General features: G+C 59.4%; 8 protein-coding genes across 8 annotated transcripts; 4 read left to right on the top strand and 4 right to left on the bottom strand.

Annotated features, from left to right (window-relative positions):
* Positions 1–2197: 2197 nt before the first annotated feature.
* PG986_003869 (uncharacterized protein) lies at positions 2198–2605 on the bottom strand (the record flags this gene model as incomplete). Its single annotated transcript, XM_066840091.1, has 1 exon — positions 2198–2605. The coding sequence occupies one exon, from the start codon at positions 2603–2605 to the stop codon at positions 2198–2200; it is 408 nt and encodes a 135-aa protein (XP_066702718.1).
* A 1742-nt stretch (positions 2606–4347) lies between these two features.
* On the top strand, positions 4348–6548 carry PG986_003868 (uncharacterized protein; the record flags this gene model as incomplete). Its single annotated transcript, XM_066840090.1, has 3 exons — positions 4348–4740; positions 4809–5185; positions 5249–6548. The coding sequence occupies 3 exons, from the start codon at positions 4348–4350 to the stop codon at positions 6546–6548; spliced, it is 2070 nt and encodes a 689-aa protein (XP_066702717.1).
* Positions 6549–7234: 686 nt separating this feature from the next.
* PG986_003867 (uncharacterized protein) lies at positions 7235–11160 on the bottom strand (the record flags this gene model as incomplete). The annotated part of the gene is made up of 3 exons (XM_066840089.1): positions 7235–7297; positions 7352–10409; positions 10469–11160. The coding sequence occupies 3 exons, from the start codon at positions 11158–11160 to the stop codon at positions 7235–7237; spliced, it is 3813 nt and encodes a 1270-aa protein (XP_066702716.1).
* Positions 11161–12557: 1397 nt separating this feature from the next.
* Positions 12558–13053, bottom strand: PG986_003866 (uncharacterized protein; the record flags this gene model as incomplete). Its single annotated transcript, XM_066840088.1, has 2 exons — positions 12558–12718; positions 12873–13053. 2 exons carry the CDS (start codon positions 13051–13053, stop codon positions 12558–12560), a joined length of 342 nt encoding a protein of 113 aa, XP_066702715.1.
* A 1541-nt stretch (positions 13054–14594) lies between these two features.
* On the top strand, positions 14595–17029 carry PG986_003865 (glutamine dependent NAD+ synthetase; the record flags this gene model as incomplete). Its single annotated transcript, XM_066840087.1, has 6 exons — positions 14595–15156; positions 15240–15892; positions 15915–16292; positions 16345–16675; positions 16737–16787; positions 16863–17029. The coding sequence occupies 6 exons, from the start codon at positions 14595–14597 to the stop codon at positions 17027–17029; spliced, it is 2142 nt and encodes a 713-aa protein (XP_066702714.1).
* Positions 17030–17853: 824 nt separating this feature from the next.
* PG986_003864 (formyltetrahydrofolate deformylase) lies at positions 17854–19008 on the top strand (the record flags this gene model as incomplete). Its single annotated transcript, XM_066840086.1, has 1 exon — positions 17854–19008. One exon carries the CDS (start codon positions 17854–17856, stop codon positions 19006–19008), a length of 1155 nt encoding a protein of 384 aa, XP_066702713.1.
* Positions 19009–19300: 292 nt separating this feature from the next.
* On the bottom strand, positions 19301–20910 carry PG986_003863 (uncharacterized protein; the record flags this gene model as incomplete). Its single annotated transcript, XM_066840085.1, has 4 exons — positions 19301–19531; positions 19594–20697; positions 20762–20832; positions 20889–20910. The coding sequence occupies 4 exons, from the start codon at positions 20908–20910 to the stop codon at positions 19301–19303; spliced, it is 1428 nt and encodes a 475-aa protein (XP_066702712.1).
* A 189-nt stretch (positions 20911–21099) lies between these two features.
* Positions 21100–22511, top strand: PG986_003862 (HET-domain-containing protein; the record flags this gene model as incomplete). Its single annotated transcript, XM_066840084.1, has 2 exons — positions 21100–21162; positions 21300–22511. The coding sequence occupies 2 exons, from the start codon at positions 21100–21102 to the stop codon at positions 22509–22511; spliced, it is 1275 nt and encodes a 424-aa protein (XP_066702711.1).
* Positions 22512–22543: the final 32 nt, after the last annotated feature.

Here is a 22543-nt window from a genome sequence, read left to right as displayed (position 1 = left end):
TGATCCAGCTTTGTCTCTCAGAACGCACTGTTCAAAGCACCGGTAGAGAGTCCGAGTCTAGAATTATTGAGGCTATCCAGTTGTGAAGATCCCCTTTGGGAAGAGTCGAGAGAGCTCCCAGAGCCGATGGCGGAAGCCAGGCTTACTCATTGTACCAGATACTTATTTCTCGTATATGCTGTGAATCCGACAGCAATGTGACGGTATAATGGCATTCATCTCGAGGCGGAAATCATATCATTTTGGCGATGGTAGAGGGCTGTTGGCTGTAAGATTGATGCCCAGCCGGGACCGGCCCCCTTGCTTTTGATGCATAATTGATGTTGGTTCTTTCTTAACGTTCCATCCGTTTTCTTTTTCGGTTCCATGCCAAGTCCGCCCAGAAGAAAAGCATTAGCTGGCAGATGGCCATGACGACTTTTTGACCCTGTCTCTTGTCAAGTACAGCACCCCTGGCTAGGCAGAAATCTGGGCGTTGGGTGAAGTCGAGGAGACGAGGGAGTACTTGGAAGATGGTCCTGGAAATATCGAGTCTTCTGAAAGGATTGTAGCGGTGGTTTTACGGTGCCCAAGTTTACAAAGGCCAGCTGAGAAGCTTGGCAAAGATTCCAACATTGGAGATGGTTTATTATGAACACCTCTCTCAGCCTACAGCCAGTCCGTACTAGGGACTTGTGACGAATCGTTATCCCGGTCCTTCTCTGAGCCTACAGAGCTGCCAGGGGTAGCAGCTACATAGACTGCTTCTCCTCTGTCTAGGGGTGTGATATTCATTGGAGTCCACGGGGAAACCTCAACAGGCAGCCACGCAGGATCCAGTACCTTGTTGCGATCAGACACTGCTGGCTGTCCGACCGCGGCTCTTTTCTCGGTGCATCTCTAAGCCGACAAGCAAGCCTATCCGGCCAGTCGCTGCAAGTAGCCAGACCGGGAACCTGTACGTGCCGATGCAATAGATAATATTCTCCCATAGACGCTAGGAGACATTCGAACCAGACCAGAGTTGGGTACCTGGCCAATGGTCGTTCGCGCCTATAAAAGGATGTGATCTCGGTAAATAGGCATAGATACTACCCTGAGCAGGGGGGTATTTCACTCCAAACCGTTCCGAGGTATTTGCCATTCTGCCTTGTCCAACAATCCCCCGAATGCCTGTTGCCAGGGTGTTGTTTAATGACGTGCTAACCAACTCGCTCGAGTTACCATGCGCCTCCTATCAATGAGCCAATATCACTATGTTTGTTGGCTGTCCTGTCCCTTATCTTGTGCGGTGGTGGGTGGGCTTTTCGTCAATGTCAAAGCTCGCCAGATGCATGAACAACGATCGAATAGTTTGCCGATCGTTGCTCACGGTCAGCCGCAGTCCCAGCGTCTCGTCCCTGATTGAGAAGATGCACGCAGCCAACCCCGTCAGAGCGTGCATGCTTCGACGTAGCCCCCTTCGTCAATTGGGCGAATGGGAAGAGGAGCAGGAGGGCCTTTGTTTTCCCAAGGGTCCCAGACCACGAGGCGTTCCTGATCACACAGCGTTGCCGTCCGTGCCACTGCAGGGGGTCTCTGCAAGGGGTGTTTCGCATCGTCGGGCGCAGACGCCGCGGCCGCTGCTTGCTTTTCTGGCCAGATGAACCGACAAAGTAAAAAAGGCCCAGCCGGCATGACGCATCCGCCACTGGATGATGGAAAACCCAATGGCAGTGTCTGGTTGCCCTCCATCGCCAATAGCAAGTGGTTCACTCTGCACACCATACAGTAGAGTAAGGCAAGTAGGGTAGCATAAGGCAGCGCTAAGAGGAAGGGAGATGCAGCTAATCGTTTGTTTCACTGCCGTGCGCAGCGCACACCACTCTCGAAACTGGCGACCGGCCTCCCGATGACAAGCTTAAGTCTGCTACTAGTAGTATAGCCATGCGCCTCGGCGGGTTCATGTGTATCACGTAGAAGCTGCTAAGTGGCATGCGAGAAATACCAATCGAGAACGACGAACAGCGGCCTTCTCTCAGGCTCTTGACCGAATCGCATGAGACCGAGATCCCAAATGATCTGCCCGGATCTGCAAACAGCCTTTGGGAGTTGCATTGCGTCGATTGCAAAACACGATCGAAAACAAAACTGCTCGCTTAACTCTACGAAAACGGATTTTCGACGGGGTTTTGGCTTACTACCTACCACGTTAGCCGGGCGGCAGCTGGCAGGCAAGTCACACAGTCAGCCCAGGAGCCAAAGGGTCAGCCTCTTCCTCCCGGTTCTCCAAGCCAATTAGCCTAGCCAATGTTTCCATGTGGAACGCCGTTAGAACGTTTTGCGCCCGGGGACCCAGCTTCGGTGCCACACGAGCGTCAATGCGGCCTGGGTTCTGGAGAACTACCCAGTTCGTTGCTACCAGCGGCCGGCAGAACCAGGCTCGAGCAGGGCGAGCGAGCTCGTATGTAAGGGCCAAGGTCGACGAGATCATAACATCTACCAAATTCCAGCACGGCAGTTGCTGTTGCGCAACGGGGCTGCGCATCATTGAAACATTGAAGGGGTATGGAAGGAGAACGCGGGTGGACTTTCTTCGTCTTTTTAGCGTCGAGTAGCGTCGAGCCTGTCGATTCGGCTTTCCCATTTTCTCACGATCCAGAAACCAGCGGCCCATGGCATGGAGCTGGCAGAGCATCCCGTATGTACGGGAAGAGAGAAGCCTTTGAAATGGAGAAGGCCTCTACCCTTACTATCTTATTTTAGAACGTCGAAATAATCATCTGCGACTCTGTGCACACTGCAGCCTCGGCTGCTCGGTTTGGTCGGTCGACGAAATGATGGCCGTAACGGGCGTCTTGACCGGGGTGAGAGAGTCCTGGGTGAGAAAAACAGAGCCAGAGAGTCTTTCGGTCTGTGCGGGCCAGCGTAGGCGTGCGAATCTCCGACTTTTTCGTGCCCCGACTGAGCGACACGGCTGATTTCCTCTCTGTGCCTCTGTTTGTTTGCTTGCGCTTCTTCAGGTGTGTCGGAATGAGATGAGGGGTGCAGATCATGGAACGCGACGACGATCTGGCCAGGCCAGACAGTCCAATCCGGCTGTTGCTAAAACAACAGTGGCTTCAGTGCCAAAGGTGAGGCCAGGTGCTATTCGGCAACTGGACGATGGGTGGGTGGTAGCGGGCGGTCCCTGACCCCCGTACCTGGGTTTGTCGGTCGGGCATTTTAGCACGCACGCGGCGCGCATGCACACAAAACGATTCCGGCAGAGCGTTCCCTGGGCTGGTGGCAACGGCTTGCTTTTCTTCATACAGCCAACATGCGAGTTGGCTCGAGGTGTGACGGCAGGTGGGAAGCGGGCTGCACGTCGATGAGGCATCGAGTGTCTGGTAGAGAAACATTAGGATGGATTCTCCGACAGCGACCCAGCAGGTTAATTGTGGCCCTCCACGCGATGTCACAGGGGAAAACGCCATGTTCGACACTACCCGGACAACCCAGACTCACCAGACTGCCTTGACTGCCTGCCTGTGGCGTTCTGGCGTTTTCCCTGGTTTGCTGGCTGCAGTCCTGTCGCCCGTCGGGCCATTATCACCACTCACAGCGCCCTATTGCTGCCACACTCCCCTACTTTCCGAGGACCCCTGCCGGCATCTTGGCCTTTCCATGGGTGAAGCCACCCCCTCATCGCGACACTGAAACATGACTGACGTCTGCGCACGGCCGGGCCAGAGAGTGCGATTGGCGGCAGGTAATACCACCCACGACACACGAGGGAATACTATGGGGATTCCTGGGCTATACTCGCCTTTCTGGGCTAACCCATCGGCACATTCTCTGCTGCAATACCACCCAGCGGGCTACGATCATGACGAGAAACAGCGGGGGGTGTGCACGATGAACGCTGCAACCGATGGATAACGGTCCCCACGCAACGGCGCTCTCTCTCTCCTGCCCATGTCGCAGCCGCACGCACTCACGGTCGTATCCCGCACTTCTAGAATGGAGGAGGATGGCGAGAGACGTACATACATTACTTATTGGGGTCCCTTCCTCTCTCTCCTCCTGCTTCCTTCCCCGTTCTTACTTCTCCCCTGTGCGATAAGTAAAAAGGAAGGCGACGGAAACGGAAACGGAAAAAAAGGGAGTGTGATGCAGAAATAGGCTTGAAATCTTTTGCTGCGAGTTCTTCATCGTTATCCATCCTGTCCGGCTCTGCTCTGCCCCTAATCTGATCTATTTTTGCCTCTAATGTGCCAGCGCTGAGCGTGTTTGGCTTTTTCCTCTTTATCTCTCGACGACGATATACTATATTACCCTCTCTCGGCGACAACATTACTAATACATACACACGATGGACGGCCTGCAACTACCACCCCCGGGGTGGACATGGGGTCGGCGGGGGACTCGGCAGGCGTGCCCAGCAGCGTCGGCGGCGGACCAGGCCAGGGCCAGGCGCTGGGCGGAGGCGACGGCCTGCCGCCGCCGAACACGCCGATGGACCCGGCCCTGTTCGCGATGCTGCCGCACAACACGAGCACGTGGCCCATCATCGCCGTCAGCATCATCTGCATCCTCGTCGCCACCACGGCCGTCACCCTGCGCGTCTACACCCGCCAGTTCATCCTCAACCGCGTCGGCCCCGACGACTTCATGGCCGTCGCCGCCCTGGCCGGCATCACCGCCCTGGGGGCCATCACCATAATACACACCAACTTTGGGCTCGGCACCCACATCTACGACATCGCCATGGATCCCCTGTTGATCATGGACTTTTTTAAAGTGAGTCTTGCCCTCTCTCCTATACATGGCCAGGCCCCCTTGAAGAACAAGAAACTAACGAACAGCAGTTCTTCTACCTCGGCGTGGTCGTCTACAACTTCACCCTCGTCTTCGTCAAGCTCAGCCTGTTCCTGCAGTACTACCGCCTCGTGGACCAGGTGCCCCGGTACCGCCCCCTCTTCCTGGGCGCCGGTTTTGTCGTCATGGGCTGGACCATCGCCATGGTCTTCAGCATGACCTTCATCTGCGTGCCCGTGTACGCCTACTGGGACAAGAGCGTGCCGCACGTCTGCCTCTCGGACCCCATGATGCAGCTGACCAACTCGATCGGCAACATCGTCACCGACATTATCCTGCTGCTGCTGCCCATGCCCGTCCTCTGGCGCCTCAAACTGCCGATGCGGCAGAAGTGGAGCGTCATTGGCATTTTCAGTCTCGGGTTCATGTAAGCCATACAGCGCCTCCCCTTTTTCTTAGCTTTGAACGTTGACTGACCGTCTCCAAACAGCACCTGCATCGTCTCCCTCCTGCGCGTCATCTTCGTCTTCGACCACGGCCCCTCCTCGGACATCACCTTTGACGGCACCACCATCACCGGCTGGACCATCGCCGAAGTGACGACGGGCCTGCTGGCCTCGTCCCTCATCACCCTGCGGCCCCTCATGAGCAAGATCGCGCCCGCCGCCTGGCGCAGCAACCCGACCGGCAAATCCACCGGCGCCACCACCACCAACGGCAACAACAACAACAACCACCACAACAATGCCAACAGTAACAACAAGGACCTCGAAAACAACATCACAAATTCGGAAGCGGGAGCTTCTTTCCCGGCGGACAAGAACGGCCTCGCCAACAACGAGCCCCCGATCCAGATGCACCCGGTCCTGTCCCAAAAGCAGGAGCAGCCGCCTCTGGAAAGCACCATCAACAACAACGACAACCGCCCCGACTCGGCCCCCGAAAGCGAAGACAACCTCTCCCGCACCAGCAGCGAAATCGAGCTCGTCGTCCAGAAGCCCGACACCCCCGCCGACCGCCGCAAATCCCGCGGCCGCTCTCGCACCGCCACCCTCAGCGCGGCGCCCGAAGGCTGGGGCCCGCCGCCTGCCGCTCCTCCCTTCTACTACTCCGAGCAGCAGCGGCAACAACAGCAAGGGCGGCCCCTGACCCACCAGGGCCGCTCCCAGTCCCAGCGCCAGCAAGACTACCAGCGCCACCGCCAGTCGCGCAGCGCTTCGCATTTCCAGAACAACAGCCTCGACTACGACAGCAACACCATCGGCTCGGACCAGATGGGAATGGGAATGGGCATGGCAGGAAGCAAACTCGGCCGCGCCGCCTCCACGTCCACCGCCGCCACGCCCCGCGTACCCTTGGGCTCCCAGCGCAGCGGCCTCCAAGGCGGCCCCGCCGCCCTGCGCGACAACCAGGAGCGCCGCCCCCACGCCGCGGCCCGGTCGGTCGACCGCGTCCCCTCGCTGCACCCGAGCCACTCGACCTCGTCCTACTCGACGACCCCGCCGCCGCCGCCGCCGCCCAAGTCGCCCTGGGCCCTGGCCGCCGCCATGCCGCCCCAGCAGCAGGCCCAGCAGGCCCCCCTCCCAACGCCGACCCTCGGTGCAGAGGGAACGGGACGGCTCGCTGCCGCCGCCCTTGCCGCGGGGCAGCCGGCCCCCGACCACCCCGCTGCCCGAGACGCCCCAGGCGCCCCGCCCGCCGTTCAAGCAGCACGCGCACAGCAACTCCTCGTCGTCGATGCTGTCCGACGTCTCGTACGAGGTCAAGGTGTGGGCGCCCAAGGGGATTAATGACCGACGCTAAATAAAGCCAAAGCCGTCGTTGTCGTTATCAAACCCAAAGAGAAAAAGAAAAAAAAACTGTACGAATATTGTAAGAAAATACACGCAAGAGAAGAAGACGAGAGGCGCAAAGCCGAAGAGAAATACCTAGGGAAAGGAACTTTTTATACGGATAGGATACGATATCACCTGCTACGATACCCCCCATTATATATTACATTTACGTTTATGTCTACTATACATTTACCATCTTCTTTGTTACTTTAACTATTTTTTTTTAAAAAAAAATCCAATTCGATCTTTAGTCACTGAGACCTTGCCCATACAATACGAAGTAATGACAACATGTGAACAATTACTCGAAAACAGACCGGGTACTTTGAAAGGCGGCGAGCCAGAACTCGCCAGTATTTTACTGATTTGGTTTGCCACTCGTGTGGTATACGCCGGGCTCGCGAGATTATGCTTCCCGCGATATATGGATATACACCGTCTCTTATGACTATTCCAAAAACACCATGCTATGCATATGCAGCCCAATCAAAAACCCTTGATGACAGTAGTACATCTGCCCCTCCATCCGTAGGCATAGTCGATTCGACTCCGGTCGTCCTTCATCTTCCTTTCCTTCTCATCTTACTCATCCCCGCCCGTCCTATCTCTCTCTTCTCATCTCCCCCAATCACGTATCGTGTTTAATAATCGTAGTAGTGGTAGTAATAGTAGTAGGAGTCGTCGTCGTCGTCGTCGTAGTAGGACTATGCTGCTGTCGATCCGCATCCGCAACAGCCATCCTCGCCATTGACGCGGACGTTATTGGCAGCATCCCCCGCGCTCGGCAAATCCGCCCGATCCGCCACGTTGCCCAACAGCACTTCAATCTTCCCAATCAGGTCCGCGATCCGGAACGGCTTCGAGACGACATCGTCCATCCCCGACCGCTTCGCCGCCGCAATCTGCTCCTCCCGCACGTTGGCCGTGACCGCGATGACGGGCACGTGGCCTTGGACTTGGCCCTCGCGCTGCATCTTGCGGATCTCGCGCACGCACGTCAGCCCGTCCATGTTGGGCATCTCGAGGTCCATCAGGATGACCGAGAGCTTGCGGCCCTCCGCGCCGCGTCGGTACGCCGTCTGCTCCAGGAACGCGAGGGCCTCGAGCCCGTCGTTGGCCGCGTCGACGCCGATCCCGGCCTTCTTGAGCTGTTTCACCAACACCATCTGGTTCACCAGGTTGTCCTCGACCACCAGCACCTGCAGCGCCTTGGGGTCGAACAGCGGCGTCGCCCTGCCCTTGACCAGGTCCGTGACCAGATCCACGGCCGGCCCGCCCGCCGACGCGAAATCCTGCCGCTGCGGCGCGAGCGAGCGCCCGCCCGTGGCCGACGTCTCGATGGGCGTGACGCGCCGCTTCAGCGCCGTGTGCTGCGGCGGCGTCCGGCACCGCCGCGCCGTGATGAAGAACGCAAACGCGCTGCCGTGGTCCGCCTTGGACGAGACGCCGATCTGGCCCCCGTGCAGCTCGGCCAGCTGCCGGCAGATAAACAACCCCAAACCGCTGCCGCCGTACTGCGCGTGGGTGCGCGGCGAGGCCTGCGAGAAGCGCTCGAAGAGTACCTTGACCTCCTCGGGCGTCAGGCCGCAGCCCGTGTCCGAGACCTGGAAGCGCAGGTACACGATCTCGCCGTCGCCCCAGTCCTCGCCGACCGGGTGGCCCGGGTTCGGCGTCCGGATGGGGATGTACTTGAACCCGCTCGGGGCGCCGGCGCGGCGGGCGTCTGCCTCGGCCGAGGGCGAGGACGACGGGTTCTCCTTGGACGCCGAGACGGACACCGTGATGACGCGCCGCTCGGCGGCCGCCGTGAACTTGATGGCGTTGGTCACGAGATTGATAAGGATCTGCAGCACGCGGCTGGGGTCGAAGGTGGCCCAGTCCACGCCGAGGGCGCGCAGGGAGTCGTCGGCGTCGGCGCGCGTGACCATCTGGATGTCCTTGGCTTGCAACTCGGGCTCGAACATCTTGACGGCGCGCCGGAGCACCTCGGTCGGCTGCGCGGGCGTGGGCGTGATGACGAGAAGGTTCGAGTCGAGCTTCGAGACGGTCAGGATGTCGTCGACGATGGACTTTTGGTGCTGCACGCAGAGCGAGATGGTGCGGGCCGCGTCGAGGCAGTTGTTGACGTCCTCGGCCGTCGGGAGGGTGTCCTGGCCGCGGTGCACGTCCAGAGTGGTTAGTATGTCGTCGGAACATTGCAGGATGGCGCTCAGGGGGTTCCGCATCTCGTGGGACGTGATGTCGATGAACTCGTTCTGCTGCCGTCGCGTCTCCTCGGCCTCTTGGAGCCGTCGGTTCTGCAGCCCCTGAGCCCATTTCAGGTGGGAGATGTCGGTGACGGACCCCATGATGGACCGCACCGTCGACCCGTCGGGCGCGATCTCGGGCTGCGCCGTGACGAGGAGCCAGTAATCGATGGCCTCGCCGTTGAGGTCGACGGGCTGGACGCGGATCTTCTTCATCAGCAGCTCGCCCGACCAGGCCGTCCGCTCGACCGTCATCTGGCGCCACCCCTCCTGCATCAGCGTCCTGCTCTTGTCGGCGATCTGCTCCATCCAGGACATCTCGTAGAGGTTCTCGCGCGGGTGGCCCGTCATCTCAAAGTACCGGTCGTTGCCCTCGCGCAGCACGCCGTCGACGTCCACCAGGAACATGCCCAGCGGCGACAGCTCCGTCATCCGCCGCAGCCGGCTCGTCTGCAGCGCCAGCTGCTGCGTGAGGTGCTCTTGCTGCAGGGCGGCCGCCTCGGCGGCGTCGCGCGACCGTTTCACCTCTTCTTCGTACAGCATGAACGAGGCGAGCGACGTCGCCAGCTGCCGGTGCAGCATGCTGGTGAAAGAGCGGTACCCGTTGTCGTAGGGCCGGCGCGGGTTCACGCCGATCAGCAGGAAGCCCAGCACCATTTCGCCGTTGGTGGGGCGCACGGGGAAAATCAGGGCCGAGTCGCAGGGGTCGCCGAACCCGCGGAACGTGATGCCCTCGAGCAGCTCCTCCGGCAGGGTGCCGTCGCGCGTGTGCAGCAGCAGCGGCTCGCGCGTGCGCATGGCCTCGCGGAAGGCCGGGATGAAGCCCTCGCGGCTCCGCTTCAGGTCGAGCTGCCGGGGCGCGGCCAGGTGGCCCCCGGGCACGCCGAGGGCGCCCTCGAGGTGGCACGACTTGAGCGAGATGGTGCTGCCCGACGAGACGGACACGAGGTCCGTCTCCTCGCTGTCGCCGACCGAGTAGAGCAGCGCGAAGGGCACGTCGTACGGGTAGAGCGCGAGGCCCTCGAGCATGTACTTCCAGAACTGCTTGACGCTCTTGGCGCGCGAGACGGTCTCGCCGATCCGGTTGACCAGGCTCATGCGGCGGTGGCTCAGGACCGACTGCGTCGTCTCGAAGGGGGCGTTGTAGAAGCCCTGGATGCGGTCCATGCCGCCGTACAGGGGCGTCCAGGACCAGGACCAAAAGGTCTCCTCGAGGAAGCCGAAGCGCTCGAGCGACATGTAGTCGTTTTCGTTGCGGATGGCGACGCCGGTGCGGGCGCACTCGGCGAAGACGCTGCTGAGGGACTCCCAGACTTCGGCGTAGGAGCCCGAGAAGCCGGTGCCCATCATGGAGGGGTGCTTGTTGCCGGCCACCTCGACGGCGTAGGCCTCGTTGTAGAGCACGGTCAGGTCGCTGCCCCAGAAGAGGGCGGACGGGTGCGGGTTGGCCATGACCAGGTTCGCCGTCTGCCGCAGCTCGGGCGACCACTTCTTCATGGGGCCCAGCGGCGTGTTCTCCCACTGGATGCCCCGGGCGAACTGCACGTGGGGCGACAGGATCCCCCCGGGGCTTCGGCGCCGTCCAGTCGACCACGGCCTTGTCCGGGGCCGCCAGGAGGATCTTCTTGCTGGCCGTCGAGGTGGTGTTGTTGGAGCTCGAGCTCGAGTTCTTGAGGGCGCGGCAGCTTGGCCAGCGCCGACACGAGCGTGGAGCTCCGTTCGGTGAGGTCGACCGAGGCCTTGCGCCAGCTCAGCCGATGGGCGGCCGCCGCCGACGAGAGCTGGTCGTGGTCCGGGGCCTTGCCCGAGGCGACGGACAGATCGCGCGCTGGGACGGGGGCGGCGTAGAGGTTGCCGCTGATGAGGCGCCAGCGCTTGCGGACGGTCGAGCCCGTCCACATCATATCGTGGAACAGGTGCGACAGCGGGAAGACGTCGCGCGAGTCGTCGAACTTGGTGACGCCCGTGGCCCAGCTGCTGAACTCCTCGTAGGCGGGCAGGGCTTCGGGGGCGCCCTTGCCGAGGATGGTGTCGTGGAGGGGCTCGTGGAGGCGGAGGGCCGAGTTGCAGAAGACGGGCAGGATCCGGGCGGAGCCGATGGTGACGCTCTCGTCCGGGTCCAGGTCGATGACGAACGTCGGGCGCGAATCCTGCTCGAGCACTTCGGTTATGGTAAGGGCGTTGAATTCGTCCAGGGATTTGTTCCTCTCGGCGCGGGCGAGCTGCGGTTCCGGCTCAGGGCCAAGGTCAGGTCCAAGCCCATCGCAGTCGTCGTCCTGGGCCGCCGGCGAGCGGGGCCGTGTCGTCGTGAGGAAGCTCATGGAGAACAGCGGGGAGTTGGATCACGTAGAAGGCTCTTAGCATACCCCATGTCATGCCGCGGCGGCAGGTTCCTTCAAGTCTCAAATGGCGATCAGATGGGCGACAACAAGCAGTAGGCGACGCGAAGTCATGGCGGATCGAACAGTGGCGGGTAAACAAAACGGCAGTGGAACACGGAGGCACGGAGTAGTAAACGTGTCAACCAAAATCAAAGAGGCGGAAATAAACAAGGCACTTCAGTCAATTGCCGTGAGCGTGTGAAAGGACTCTAGTCAAGGAGATGGAGGTCAGTGCCCTCAATACCGCGAATCTTGGATCTAGGAAGCAGTTGGAGGGGGGCGGGTTGTTCTTAGGGACTTACAGCTAGCATGAGTAGGTAGCAGTAGTAGTCGGTTGATGGGCAGGTGGGATGGCGAGATGCACGAGAGATCTGCAGCGAAAAAAAAGAAAAAAGCCAAGATGGGAATGGAGGTGAGCTGAGACCTGCCGAGCGAAAGCGCAGGTCGAATGGGAGATATTGCCTTTCCTCTCAAGCCCTCCCAACCATCCACCAGGAGCAATGCTAAGGCCTGCCCCTTGACTCCCAAGCCCTGTTGATTCTGCTTGCTGGCTCCTCGCCCTGCAACAACTTCAAGGCTCTTTGTAGCGCCTCAGCCAGGGGCCGCAGATGCCGCGATGCGCACGCACAAATTGGGCACAGTACGCGGAAACGCTAATTGCCAGGGTATCGGCCGCAAGCGAGGCGAGGCGAGGGCGGCAGGCTTGGCTGCTTTGGGATGACGCAGACAGCCAGAGAGGCCCAAAAGTGCGTGGCTCACTGGCTCGGGCCCTAGCCGCGGGCAGAGAGGCATCGGAAAATCGTGATCCACCACGTCCATCGCCGATCATTGCCTAAACCGAAGAATGCGATCAGGGTTTCTGAACCAGATCCATCCTGCCGGGTCAGCTGTAGGGGAATACGATTTTGTAAAAGTAGTACGCATGCAATAGAAGGCGAGCAATGCCAAGTGCTCTGGCATCCGTCATATCTACTTTTGATGTACAGAGTTCGGAGATCAGATGCATTCTCAAACTCGAGCAGGGACAGCTACGAGCAAGTCGAGAGGGTGTGCTCTGGCATCAGGGCTATGCTCTGCCGCCTGCAATCAAGTGGGCCAGGCACAGCGACTACTTCCTTCTAGTCGCTGCGTGGACGGCTCCAACGGCCCAGTCAGTCTGGTCTCTGGCTCAATCAGATGGCATCTTCTAGTGATTGACTCGTTATCGCCGCCCCGGATCGGCTGGGGCGTCGGCAAGTAATAAAGGAGACACTTTTATTGATTTAAACTTGGTAGCATGGCTGTATGAAACCGACCCGAGTTCTTCATGCAGAGCTCGTCCTTCGTACGTGAGTACTCTAAAACCTCTCCTTGTCCTTGATGGGGACATCGTTGCCCGTCGCCTTCTTGTACTGGCTGCGAATGCCGTCCGAGATGGCCTCGTCCTTGGCCTGCTCGGCGGCAGACTCGTTGTCCTGCGGCCCTTGGCCCATGACGTGCTCCTGGACCCAGTCGACGCCTATCGCCGAAATCAGTTCATACGCTGAGGAGTACTGTGGTGTATGTGGGGGAATGGAAGTGTGACTGCGGATGGGGACAGGCAGATCCGCAGACAAATATCACGTTCCGACAGCGTCAGAGTGTCTCAATTGGCTTATTGGGCATCTGCTCACCTTTGTCCAGTGCGTCTTCGTTCTTCTCGCTCTCCGGGCCGCCGCCGGCCATGCCGTTGAGCTTGTCCATGAAGCCTCCGCCCGAGGAAGCGGACTGCTGGCTGGTCTGCTGGCTGGTCTGCTGCTGCTGCCCCGCTCCCTTGGAGTCGCTGCCGCCGGTCAACTTGTTTACGAAATCCATGACGGCGATGTGGCTGGCTTTGTCAAGATGTTGAAGGCGTGTGCTATCTATCCACTTGGTGGCTGGGTTAGTGTTAGGCGGGGTTGTCGGCTCGGGCTTCAGTAAGTAACAGCAACGATGATAAGGTAGAAAGATGCACTTTGTGGGAGTGGATGGAGAAGAGGATAAGGAAGAGAAGTTCCGGTTCTTTTATGTCTTCAGCTGTTGGCTGAATCATCGCCATGTGCAGTGTTCCAAGGTTGTTTCAAGGTCTCCCAGAAGGCCTCTGGCGGCCAGTGATGTCACACCCAATCTAAGCTTGGCAGCTGAAGTTTACGGCACACCCCGCGATCAGCTCTCTCCTTCTCCCTCGCCAATCGCTTGGCCGCTTGGTCTGACAGAGCCAACCTTGTCCAACCGACGACGCTTGAAAAGCAGGGAATAACGTGGTACGGCATGGCAGTCTACGTGGGAGAAACAGGGAAACCGGTCTAAGAACGCGCTGCGTTCCGGATGATGTACAGTATCCAGACACCAAGACGGGGGGGCACAAGACAGAGGACAAGCCTGAAATGCTGCGTTGCCCGCACGCGGTCATGCAACACTCGTTGGTCAATCAAGACGTAGTCATGACCAATGCTTCTTGTTTACATGTAGCTATGTAGGCCTTGGACCGCTACGGAATTGGGCTGGGAGCCGTCGCGAACCTTGGCAGCTAGCCTCTGCTCTGGGCAAATGGTTTCGCAGTCATCCCGCTTTCTTTTCCTCCATCTTTGACAAACGACTTGTTGAACCCTACAGTAGAAAGCATGGCATCGCCAACAGTCAAAAACAATCGGGACACGGTGTGTTTGTCCATCTCACGAACGGCATCTCCGTTGACTGGGTTCGTAACGTTCCGTTCCACGAGCCGCTACTGGAGACACCCATCCGGACAACGACGGCCGGATGCATCCTTCAGCGTCGATCAATTGTAACACTTAGGCGATTGTGAGCCTCGAGATACTTCTGCTACCCAGCTAGACCAATGCCTCACCACATGTGGCTTCTTGGCTCTATGGGTTCTCGGTTCTCCAGAAGCACCCCCGCGATGCGACACCGGACCGCTATCGTTATCAGTGGGAGCTCTAGCTTGCCGCAGCCCCACCTGCTGCTGAGACGAAGCTGAACATCCAGGACAAGCATACCTGACGCCCAAGAGAAGTCGGTTGAAACGTGTAAAATATATCAGAAGTATTTGGCTCTATGTTCCTCAAGCGTTGCCATTCAGGTTGTAGTAGGTAGTGCCTGTTTGAGATTAAGATGCTCTCCAAAGCTGGGTCAACCACTCGGACAACGGTTTCAACACTGGGCTTTTGGGTGTGTGTCGCAGCACCGTCCAAGCCCCACCATGGCTGATAGTCAATGATTTGTATTTGGGAAGTCGCCAAACGAACCTCACTCACCTTCTATATCCCCTCTCTCCCAAACACGCATCCGGTTCATTACGTTGGGGAAAGGGCCTCGAATCGTCCGGTTATTATAATCCATCATAGCAGCCGTCCTACGCCACTAGAGTCACCATGGGCGGCCATCTGGTGACCGTGGCGACATGCTCGCTCAACCAGTGGGCGCTGGACTGGGAGGGCAACACCAACCGGATCATCGAAAGCATACACCGGGCCAAATCGGTCGGCGCGCGCCTGCGCGTAGGCCCCGAGCTGGAGATCAGCGGCTACATGTCGCAGGACCACTTCAAGGAGCAGGACACCTTCCTGCACTCGCTCGAGATGCTGGCGCGCATCCTGCGGGACGAGTCGTGCCACGGCATCCTCATCGACGTCGGCATGCCCATCCAGCACCGCAACGTCAGCTACAACTGCCGCGTCATCTGCCTCGACGGCAAGATCCTCCTCATCCGCCCCAAGCAGTTCATGGCCTCCGACGGCAACTACCGCGAGCAGCGCTGGTTCCTGCCCTGGGCCAAGCCCCGCCAGACCGAGGACTACCACCTGCCGCGCATGCTCCAGAAGCTCCAGGGCGCGACCCACGTGCCCTTCGGCGATGCGTTGATTTCCACGCCCGACACCTGCTTCGGCGCGGAAACGTGCGAGGAGTTGTTCACTCCCATGGCTCCCCATATCGGTACGTCGTCTGGTTGTGGGGGATAATTCCCATTGCAGAGTTGCCTACGTTACCCCTGAAAGAGCAAAACTAACGCCGAGCAGCTATGAGCTTGGATGGTTGCGAGATCTTCACAAACTCCTCGGCGAGCCACTGGGAGGAAACCAAGCTAGAGACCAGGGTGCAGCTCATCGTCGAGGGGACGCGCAAGGGCGGCGGCGTCTACCTCTACGCGAACCAGCAGGGCTGCGACGGCGACCGGCTGTTCTTCGACGGGAGCTCCATGATTGTCGTCAACGGCGAGATCGTCGCGCAGGGCAGCCAGTTCAGCGTCAACGACGTCGAGGTCGTCACGGCCACGGTCGACCTGGAGGAGGTGCGCGCCTACCGCTCCGGCATCTCGCGAGGGAACCAGGCCGTCCATTCTGCGGCCAAGTACCAACGCATCCAGACCGCGTTCGAACTGAGCCCCGAAGAGGAGGATTTCGACACCACGAAGTGCCGCTCCACTCCCCAGACGCCACGCTACCACAGCGTCGAAGAAGAGATCGCCCTCGCTGCGGGATGCTACCTGTGGGATTACCTTCGGCGTTCAGGCCAGGCCGGCTACTTGGTGCCCCTGAGCGGCGGCATCGACTCCTGCGCGACCGCCACTATCGTCTTCTCCATGTGCCGCATCGTGATGCAGGCAGTCAAGGAGGGCAACTCTCGGGTGATGGAGGACGTCAAGCGCATCGCCAAGTACAAGGGCGAGAACGTCCTGCCCGAGACCCCCGCAGGAGCTCTGCAACCAGATCTTCCACACCATCTACATGGGCATGAAGACCATGTCCTCGTCCGAGACGCGGAAGCGCGCCAAGGACCTGGCCGACGCCATCGGCAGCCACCACATCGACCTGGACATCGACGACATCTACAACGCCCAGAAGGCGCTCGTCGTCAACACCACCGGCTTCGACCCGCAGTTCAAGGTCCACGGCGGCTCGTACCAGGAGAACATCACGCTGCAGTGCCTGCAGGCCCGTATCCGCATGGTCACGGCCTACGAGTTTGGCCAGATCCTACCAACGACGCGAAACCGACCTGGGGGCGGAAGCCTGCTGGTGCTAGGAAGCGCCAACGTCGGCGAGAGCTTGCGTGGCTATCTCACCAAATACGTAGGTAACATCCGAACTGCTTCCTGAATAGCCATACTAATAGCCAATACAGGACTGCTCCAGCGCCGACATCAACCCGATCGGCTCGATCGACAAGCAGGACCTCAAGAAGTTCATCAAGTGGGCCGTCGCCGACTTCGGCATCCCGTGCCTGCAGGAGTTCCTGGACGCGACGCCCACGGCGGAGCTGGAGCCCATCACGTCCGAGTACGTGCAGGCGGACGAGGCCGACATGGGCTTCACGTATGACGAGCTGACGGTGCTGGGCCGCCTCCGGAAAGAGGCCAAGCTGGGCGCGTTCGGCATGTTCCAGCGGCTGGTGCACGACTGGGCGGCCGACTACACGCCCGCGCAGGTGGCGGACAAGGTTAAGCGGTTTCATCGTGAGCTACTGCGTTCCTCCTTGTTTGATTCGTGATAGAGCAATGCTGACGGACGGCATAGACTTTTACGCTATTAACCGCCACAAGATGACGACCCTGACGCCCTCACTACGTAAGTAACTCATGTTCATTGCCTCCTGAACTCTCGGTGGTCTGTTTCCCGAGAGTGTGACTAACAAAGCCGCAGACGCGCAACCTTACTCGCCGGACGACAACCGGTTCGATCTCCGGCCGTTCCTGTACCCGCCCTTCTGGAAGTCGTGGTCGTTCAAGCGGATCGACGCCGAGCTGGAGAGGATCGAGGCCAAGATGGCCAAGAAGGAGGGTGGTGGTGTTGAGGCGGATATCGACTAGATTACGTAGCCTCAAGTACAGACAATGTGACATCGCAAGGGTTATTATAACATGCCCCCAGCGAACCCCTTTGCTGAAGACTAGACATGTTACTTATCCCACTGGATATCTTGGGATGTTTACGGCCTGTCGAATATGTCCGGAAATATTCTCCCACAGGCAGAGCGCTTTCACCAGTTCGATAATGAAGGCCTTGGCCATGAATCGCTACACAGAGGTCGCATTGGTCTCAACCAAAAGCGGAATCACACTTTCCTCAACCCGGGGCACATTGGCTTCCTTGGCGCGTTCGCGCGGTCTTGGGCCTGAGCAACCCGGGATCCGTTACGGCATATGTTCTCAGGTACATGCAACCCCATGCGAGGACCGAGATACGTTTCAAGTAGAGGGAAACCCTGGTTTCCAGGTCCCTTCCATATCAAAAAATAGTTTCTGCCTATGGCGCGCCGCCGTCTAGACCACAGACTATTTCCATTCCACCGTCCCGTCCAGCTTGGTTATTCTTGTAGTCATACTGGCCCGAAAGCGGAGGTTCCAACCCACCAGGCGTGGTGGGGTTTACGTTCTAGTCGCCGGTTGCTCTCACACACGGCAAAAATTTCTACTGCAGTACGAGTGTTTCTGTGTGTCTGGGTCGCCGGATTATATGGACAGAAAAGTAGTATATCAATCCAAGGTCTACCCTTCCTCTGGTAGCGGGTTAATTCGATTGGGCAGGCGGGTATATATACACTCACTAACGGCTTTTGGTGTGAACGAAAGAAAAAAACAAGAGGAAAAAGAAAGAGAAAAAAAAAAACTTGTAAACCACAAAAAGATACCTCATGCTTATGGGCGCCGCACGTCTGGGTTACGGCACCGCGCTGAAGCCAATCCAGCAGCTAAGCAGCCGAAGCTCGTTGACTCATTCCTTCACCACTTCCACAACGCCAACCAGCAGCCTCCTCCGTCTTACTCATCGGCTGCCCCCGAGAGCTCCTACTGCTACTGCTACTGCGTCTGCCATCACGAGAGGGACCAGGTTCTACTCTCAACAGCACCTCCGGGAAAAGGAACAGCTCAACCTGTCCCCCAGCCGCAAAAACATGTCGTCCGCCGCCGCCACCACCACCGCCCAGAACCCGCCCAGCGATGACCACATCCTGACGCTGTCCTGCCCGGACAAGCCGGGCATCGTGCACGCCGTGACGGGCCTGCTGGCGGCCCAGAACCTCAACATTCTGGATTTGCAGCAGTTCTCGGACCGCACCTCCGAGTCCTTCTTCATGCGCGTGCACTTCGGCCACGCCGCCGCGACCTCGCCCCTGCTGGACGAGCCCCTCCGGAAGCTGGCCGAGGACTTCCAGATCCGGACCCTGGACGTGCGCCCGCGCTCCGCCAAGCCCCGCGTCCTCATCATGGTCTCCAAGATCGGGCACTGCCTCAACGACTTGCTGTTCCGCTGCCAGCGCACCGGCCAGCTCAACATCGAGGTGCCCCTCATCGTCTCGAACCACCCGGACTTTGCGCCCCTGGCCGAGAGCTACGGCATCGCCTTCCACCACCTGCCCGTGACCAAGGACACCAAGCTGGAGCAGGAGAAGCAGATCCTCGACCTCATCGCCCAGCACAACATCGACCTCGTCGTCCTCGCGCGCTACATGCAAGTCCTGACGCCCGGCCTCTGCAGCGCCATGTCCGGCCGCATCATCAACATCCACCACTCCTTCCTGCCCTCCTTCAAGGGCGCCAAGCCCTACCACCAGGCCTACGAGCGCGGCGTCAAGATCATCGGCGCCACCGCCCATTTCGTCACGGCCGACCTCGACGAGGGCCCCATCATCGAGCAGCGCGTCGCCCGTGTGGATCATGCCCTCAGCCCCAAGGAGCTCGTCGACGAGGGCTCCAACGTCGAAAGCCAGGTTCTTGCGGCCGCCGTCAAGTGGTGGAGCGAGAAGCGCGTCTTCCTCAACGGCACCAAGACCGTCGTCTTCAACTAGAGCACTCAGCAGAGATGAGAGAGGGTGTGGATCGGTTTTGTCTTCTGTTGCTTGCTGTTTATGTAATGAACGATTTCGAATTGAACAAAACTACGGGGGGTGTATATACGGAGCGGGGATGTTCAAAAACGGGGTTGCAAAAGTCGGCGGTTATCAAAAGGAAAAAAAAGTAAAATCAATAGACATGAGCAAGGCATTATGCATATCACTGGCACGGTCTTTTTTTCTTATTCAGTTGTCCTCATCTATGGTCTTGTCTATTAGAAATGCGTTTAGATCATAGCAGCCTCCCTCATTTGCCGCCGGAGTAAGAGACAACAGCCCACTTGCCGCTCCACGCCCATTTCCGGATACCGCTGTCGCCGCCGCCGCCCTCTGTCGCGCGGATCCTCTCGTCCTCGCCCGGCTTCAAGCCGACAACTACGTCGGCTTTGCACGTTCGTAACGCCAGGACATTGACACCAGAGCCCGGTCCCATGGGGCCAATGGCCTCGGTGAAAGGGGTTGTAGGGTCCCAAGCAGCCTAGAAGAGTGACAAGTCAGTAACATTCTCTGGTATAAGCGGGGTCGCAATGCAATACTCACATCGGCAGTCAGCTTGCGGTAGTTCAGGTCGCCCTTGAAGATGACCAGCTCGCTGGTCTTGAGGTCCTCCACCAGTTCCTTCTCCGCGGGCAGCCTCCAGAAGCTGCCGCCGTGCGTCCAGAACCGGTTGGGTCGGATGACGAATTGGCCCTCGGCGTAGAGGTTGCCCCATTGCTGGAACAAGAAGGCGAGGTCCTCAGCCTCCTTGTCGGCCAGGGGCTCGGGCGTCTTGTCCTGAAGCTTCTCGTCCTCGGACGGCGTCTCGTAGAACTTCTTGGGCTGCGCCAGGGCGCCCAGCAGGTCCGAAAAGTCCTGCGGCACCACGTCCGACACGAACCAGGGGATCGACTTGGGGTGCAGCACGACGTGGGTCGCGAGCCCCGACGAGAGGAGGAAGCCGGCGAGGATCAGGTCGACGTAGAGCTCGAAGCCGGCGTTGTCCAGCACAATATCGACGCGGCGCTCGGCCTTGCCCTCGTCGCGCGCCTTCGTCAGGACCGCGTAGGCGGCCTCGAGGTCGTTGACCAGGATGTTCTTCTCGCTCGCCTTGCGCGCCTCGGAGCCCTGCAGCTTCTGGATGTCCTCGTACGTCAGGCTCGTGAGCAGCGAGAGGTCGGTGGCGTTGCCCCAAAGGCAGATCTCGCACATCTCGTGAAAGAGAATCTTCTCGGCCTCGGCGTGCTCGGGGGTGCCCGTCTGGGTCTTGTCCTTCTCGATCTGGCCGATCAGGTCCTTGTAGCGGGCGGCGAGCTCGAGGACGGCGGGGCGGGAGGAGCGGAAGGTGGCCATCTTCTGGCGGGCGAAGATGTCGTACTGCTTCCAGTGGGTGGAGAGGCTGAAGGAGGTGGCGATGCGGCGGTACAGGTAGCACTCGCTGAAGAGCCAGGGCGACTTGAACCAGGTCGGGGTGCCGAGCTTCTCGAGCTCCGCGTTGTAGCCGGCGATGTCGGCCTCGCCGTCGTCGCGCAGGGGCGTCATCTGCCGGTCGTGCTGCAGCTCGTACTTGAGGCGGGCCAGCTCGGCCACGATGGCCTTGCCCTCATTCAGCTTGGCGGGGTCGTCGCATTGGGAGACGGAGCGGTAGGTGTCGTCGATGGCGCCGGTCTGGGTGGTTGGTTAGAGGCAAGACGGAGGTTTACGGGGGTGGCACAGGGAGGTTGCTGCTGACAATAATGACGGGCCATCGATCGCGGGCGGACACATAGGCGAACGACTTCTCGTCGTTGTTCTTGTACTGGGCTGGACACGCGGGCTGGTCAACTTGGGTCTGGGGGCTCGGTGGACGGTCGCCTTACGGGTCTTGGTCTCCAGCTCCATCCTGGCGGTGTTGGTACAGAGTGCGATATAGCACAAGGCTTCAATGGGAACTGGAAGAAGAAAGGCAGTTGGGACTACTCTCGAGAACAAGTCCGAACAGAGGGTCCTTTGTATTTACAAGTACTGCATGGCGGGGCATGGCGGGGCACGTCGGCGGTTTGGCGGGGTAGCTTCCTAGCTTCCGCCGTTATGCCGTGCACTGAAGCTGCCGGGTGCATAAACTGCTCGCTGAGTGGTGCTCTTGGTGCAAACGTCTTTTCCCTAAACGGTATCTCCGCGAGCTCCAGTCCAGCTCCCGCTCATCCTCCCAGCATCTAAAGCCAATGGGATCACCCGCTGTGACAGTCGGCGCAAGGTGACATAGTGACCGCCACACGCGTCCCCTGCAGGTTTGGGATGAGGAACGGTTTGTCTTGCGAGCCGAATGCGGTGTCTATCCTCAGTACTCCGACCGCCGTCTCGCCGCCGGCCTCTCGGATCTCCTCGGCAGGCCCTGGTTCCAGCGGGTCTGGGTCCTGCAGGAGGTCGCTTGCGCCCGGGTGGCCACGGTAGTCTGCGGCGTCCATTCGATCTCGACCAGGACGTTTGCCATGCTGCCTTTGGTTTGGCATTTGGAAGAAGATGTAGATCCGCACGTGCAAGCTGTACTCGAACTCATGCCCGGGCCCATGCGCAGAGACTCGCCAGGTTCGGGGTCCTCTGGCGCAAATGATCGGGCGCTGGCCACGCTGCTCAAGAAATTCGAGCATAGCAAGGCGTCCGTCAAGCTGGATCGTGTTTATGCGCTTCTGGGCATCTCCTCGGACGCGTCTGACCCTGACTACTTCCCACCAGTGTATTCGCTTAGCGAGGAAGAGGTCGTATTCAACACGATGCTGTTCCTGGTGCTGGGCTACACACGACATTCTGTTGAGCACCAAAGATTTGGGGCCCCTACCGATTTCTCGGACGCCCGCTACCGGGAGATGCGAGGGCGCAGATGCACCGTCACCGATCTGATCCAGGCACTCCAGGGCCTGACTCCCTTGTGGACGTACCTGTTGGACTGGGCTGTGATGGAGCACCAAGACAAGTTGGTAGCGCGCCTGGTCAAAGGGCCCAAGAAGACCTTCGAGACGGATCTGAGCGCCCTTGACGTAGGAGCTCCGATTGATCCTATGCCGCCATTGGCGCACAGGGTGATGGCCGATATGGTGCCACGGCATGTCGCGATGTACGACCAGCTCCTTAAGCAAGTAGTTGAGCCGAGGGATGACGTACATCACCAGGTGTTTCTTCGCAGGCTCGGCCAGCTAAGGAGCAGACTGGTGGCGAGGACGACGCTCTTCCGGTTCGTCCAGCTGGTGGTGCGTTTGCACAGCGAGGTGGACATCGAAGACAGCACCGCGGGTGATACGCAGATCTACCGAAGGTGGTGCTTCCCGTGTTTCTTTCATAGGACCTCCACCAGGCTGGCCAGCAGCAAGCCACGGTTCTATCTATGTTCCCACCACCCCTCTACATCGACGTGGTGGCCTGCTCTCCAGCTGCGTAGGTTGTTGTTGCGAGATCTCGGTCCCTGGAAGGTTGTGGTCTCGGGCAGGGAAGTCGGTGAGACCTGAAAGCAAGGTTTCGGAGAGGGGATTCAAGTACT

The sequence above is a fragment of the Apiospora aurea genome, assembly GCF_038362705.1.
Source record: "Apiospora aurea strain CBS 24483 chromosome Unknown utg000003l_segment0_segment0, whole genome shotgun sequence".
Taxonomy (NCBI): domain Eukaryota; kingdom Fungi; phylum Ascomycota; class Sordariomycetes; order Amphisphaeriales; family Apiosporaceae; genus Apiospora; species Apiospora aurea.
This window is presented reverse-complemented; position numbering and strand designations above follow the sequence as displayed.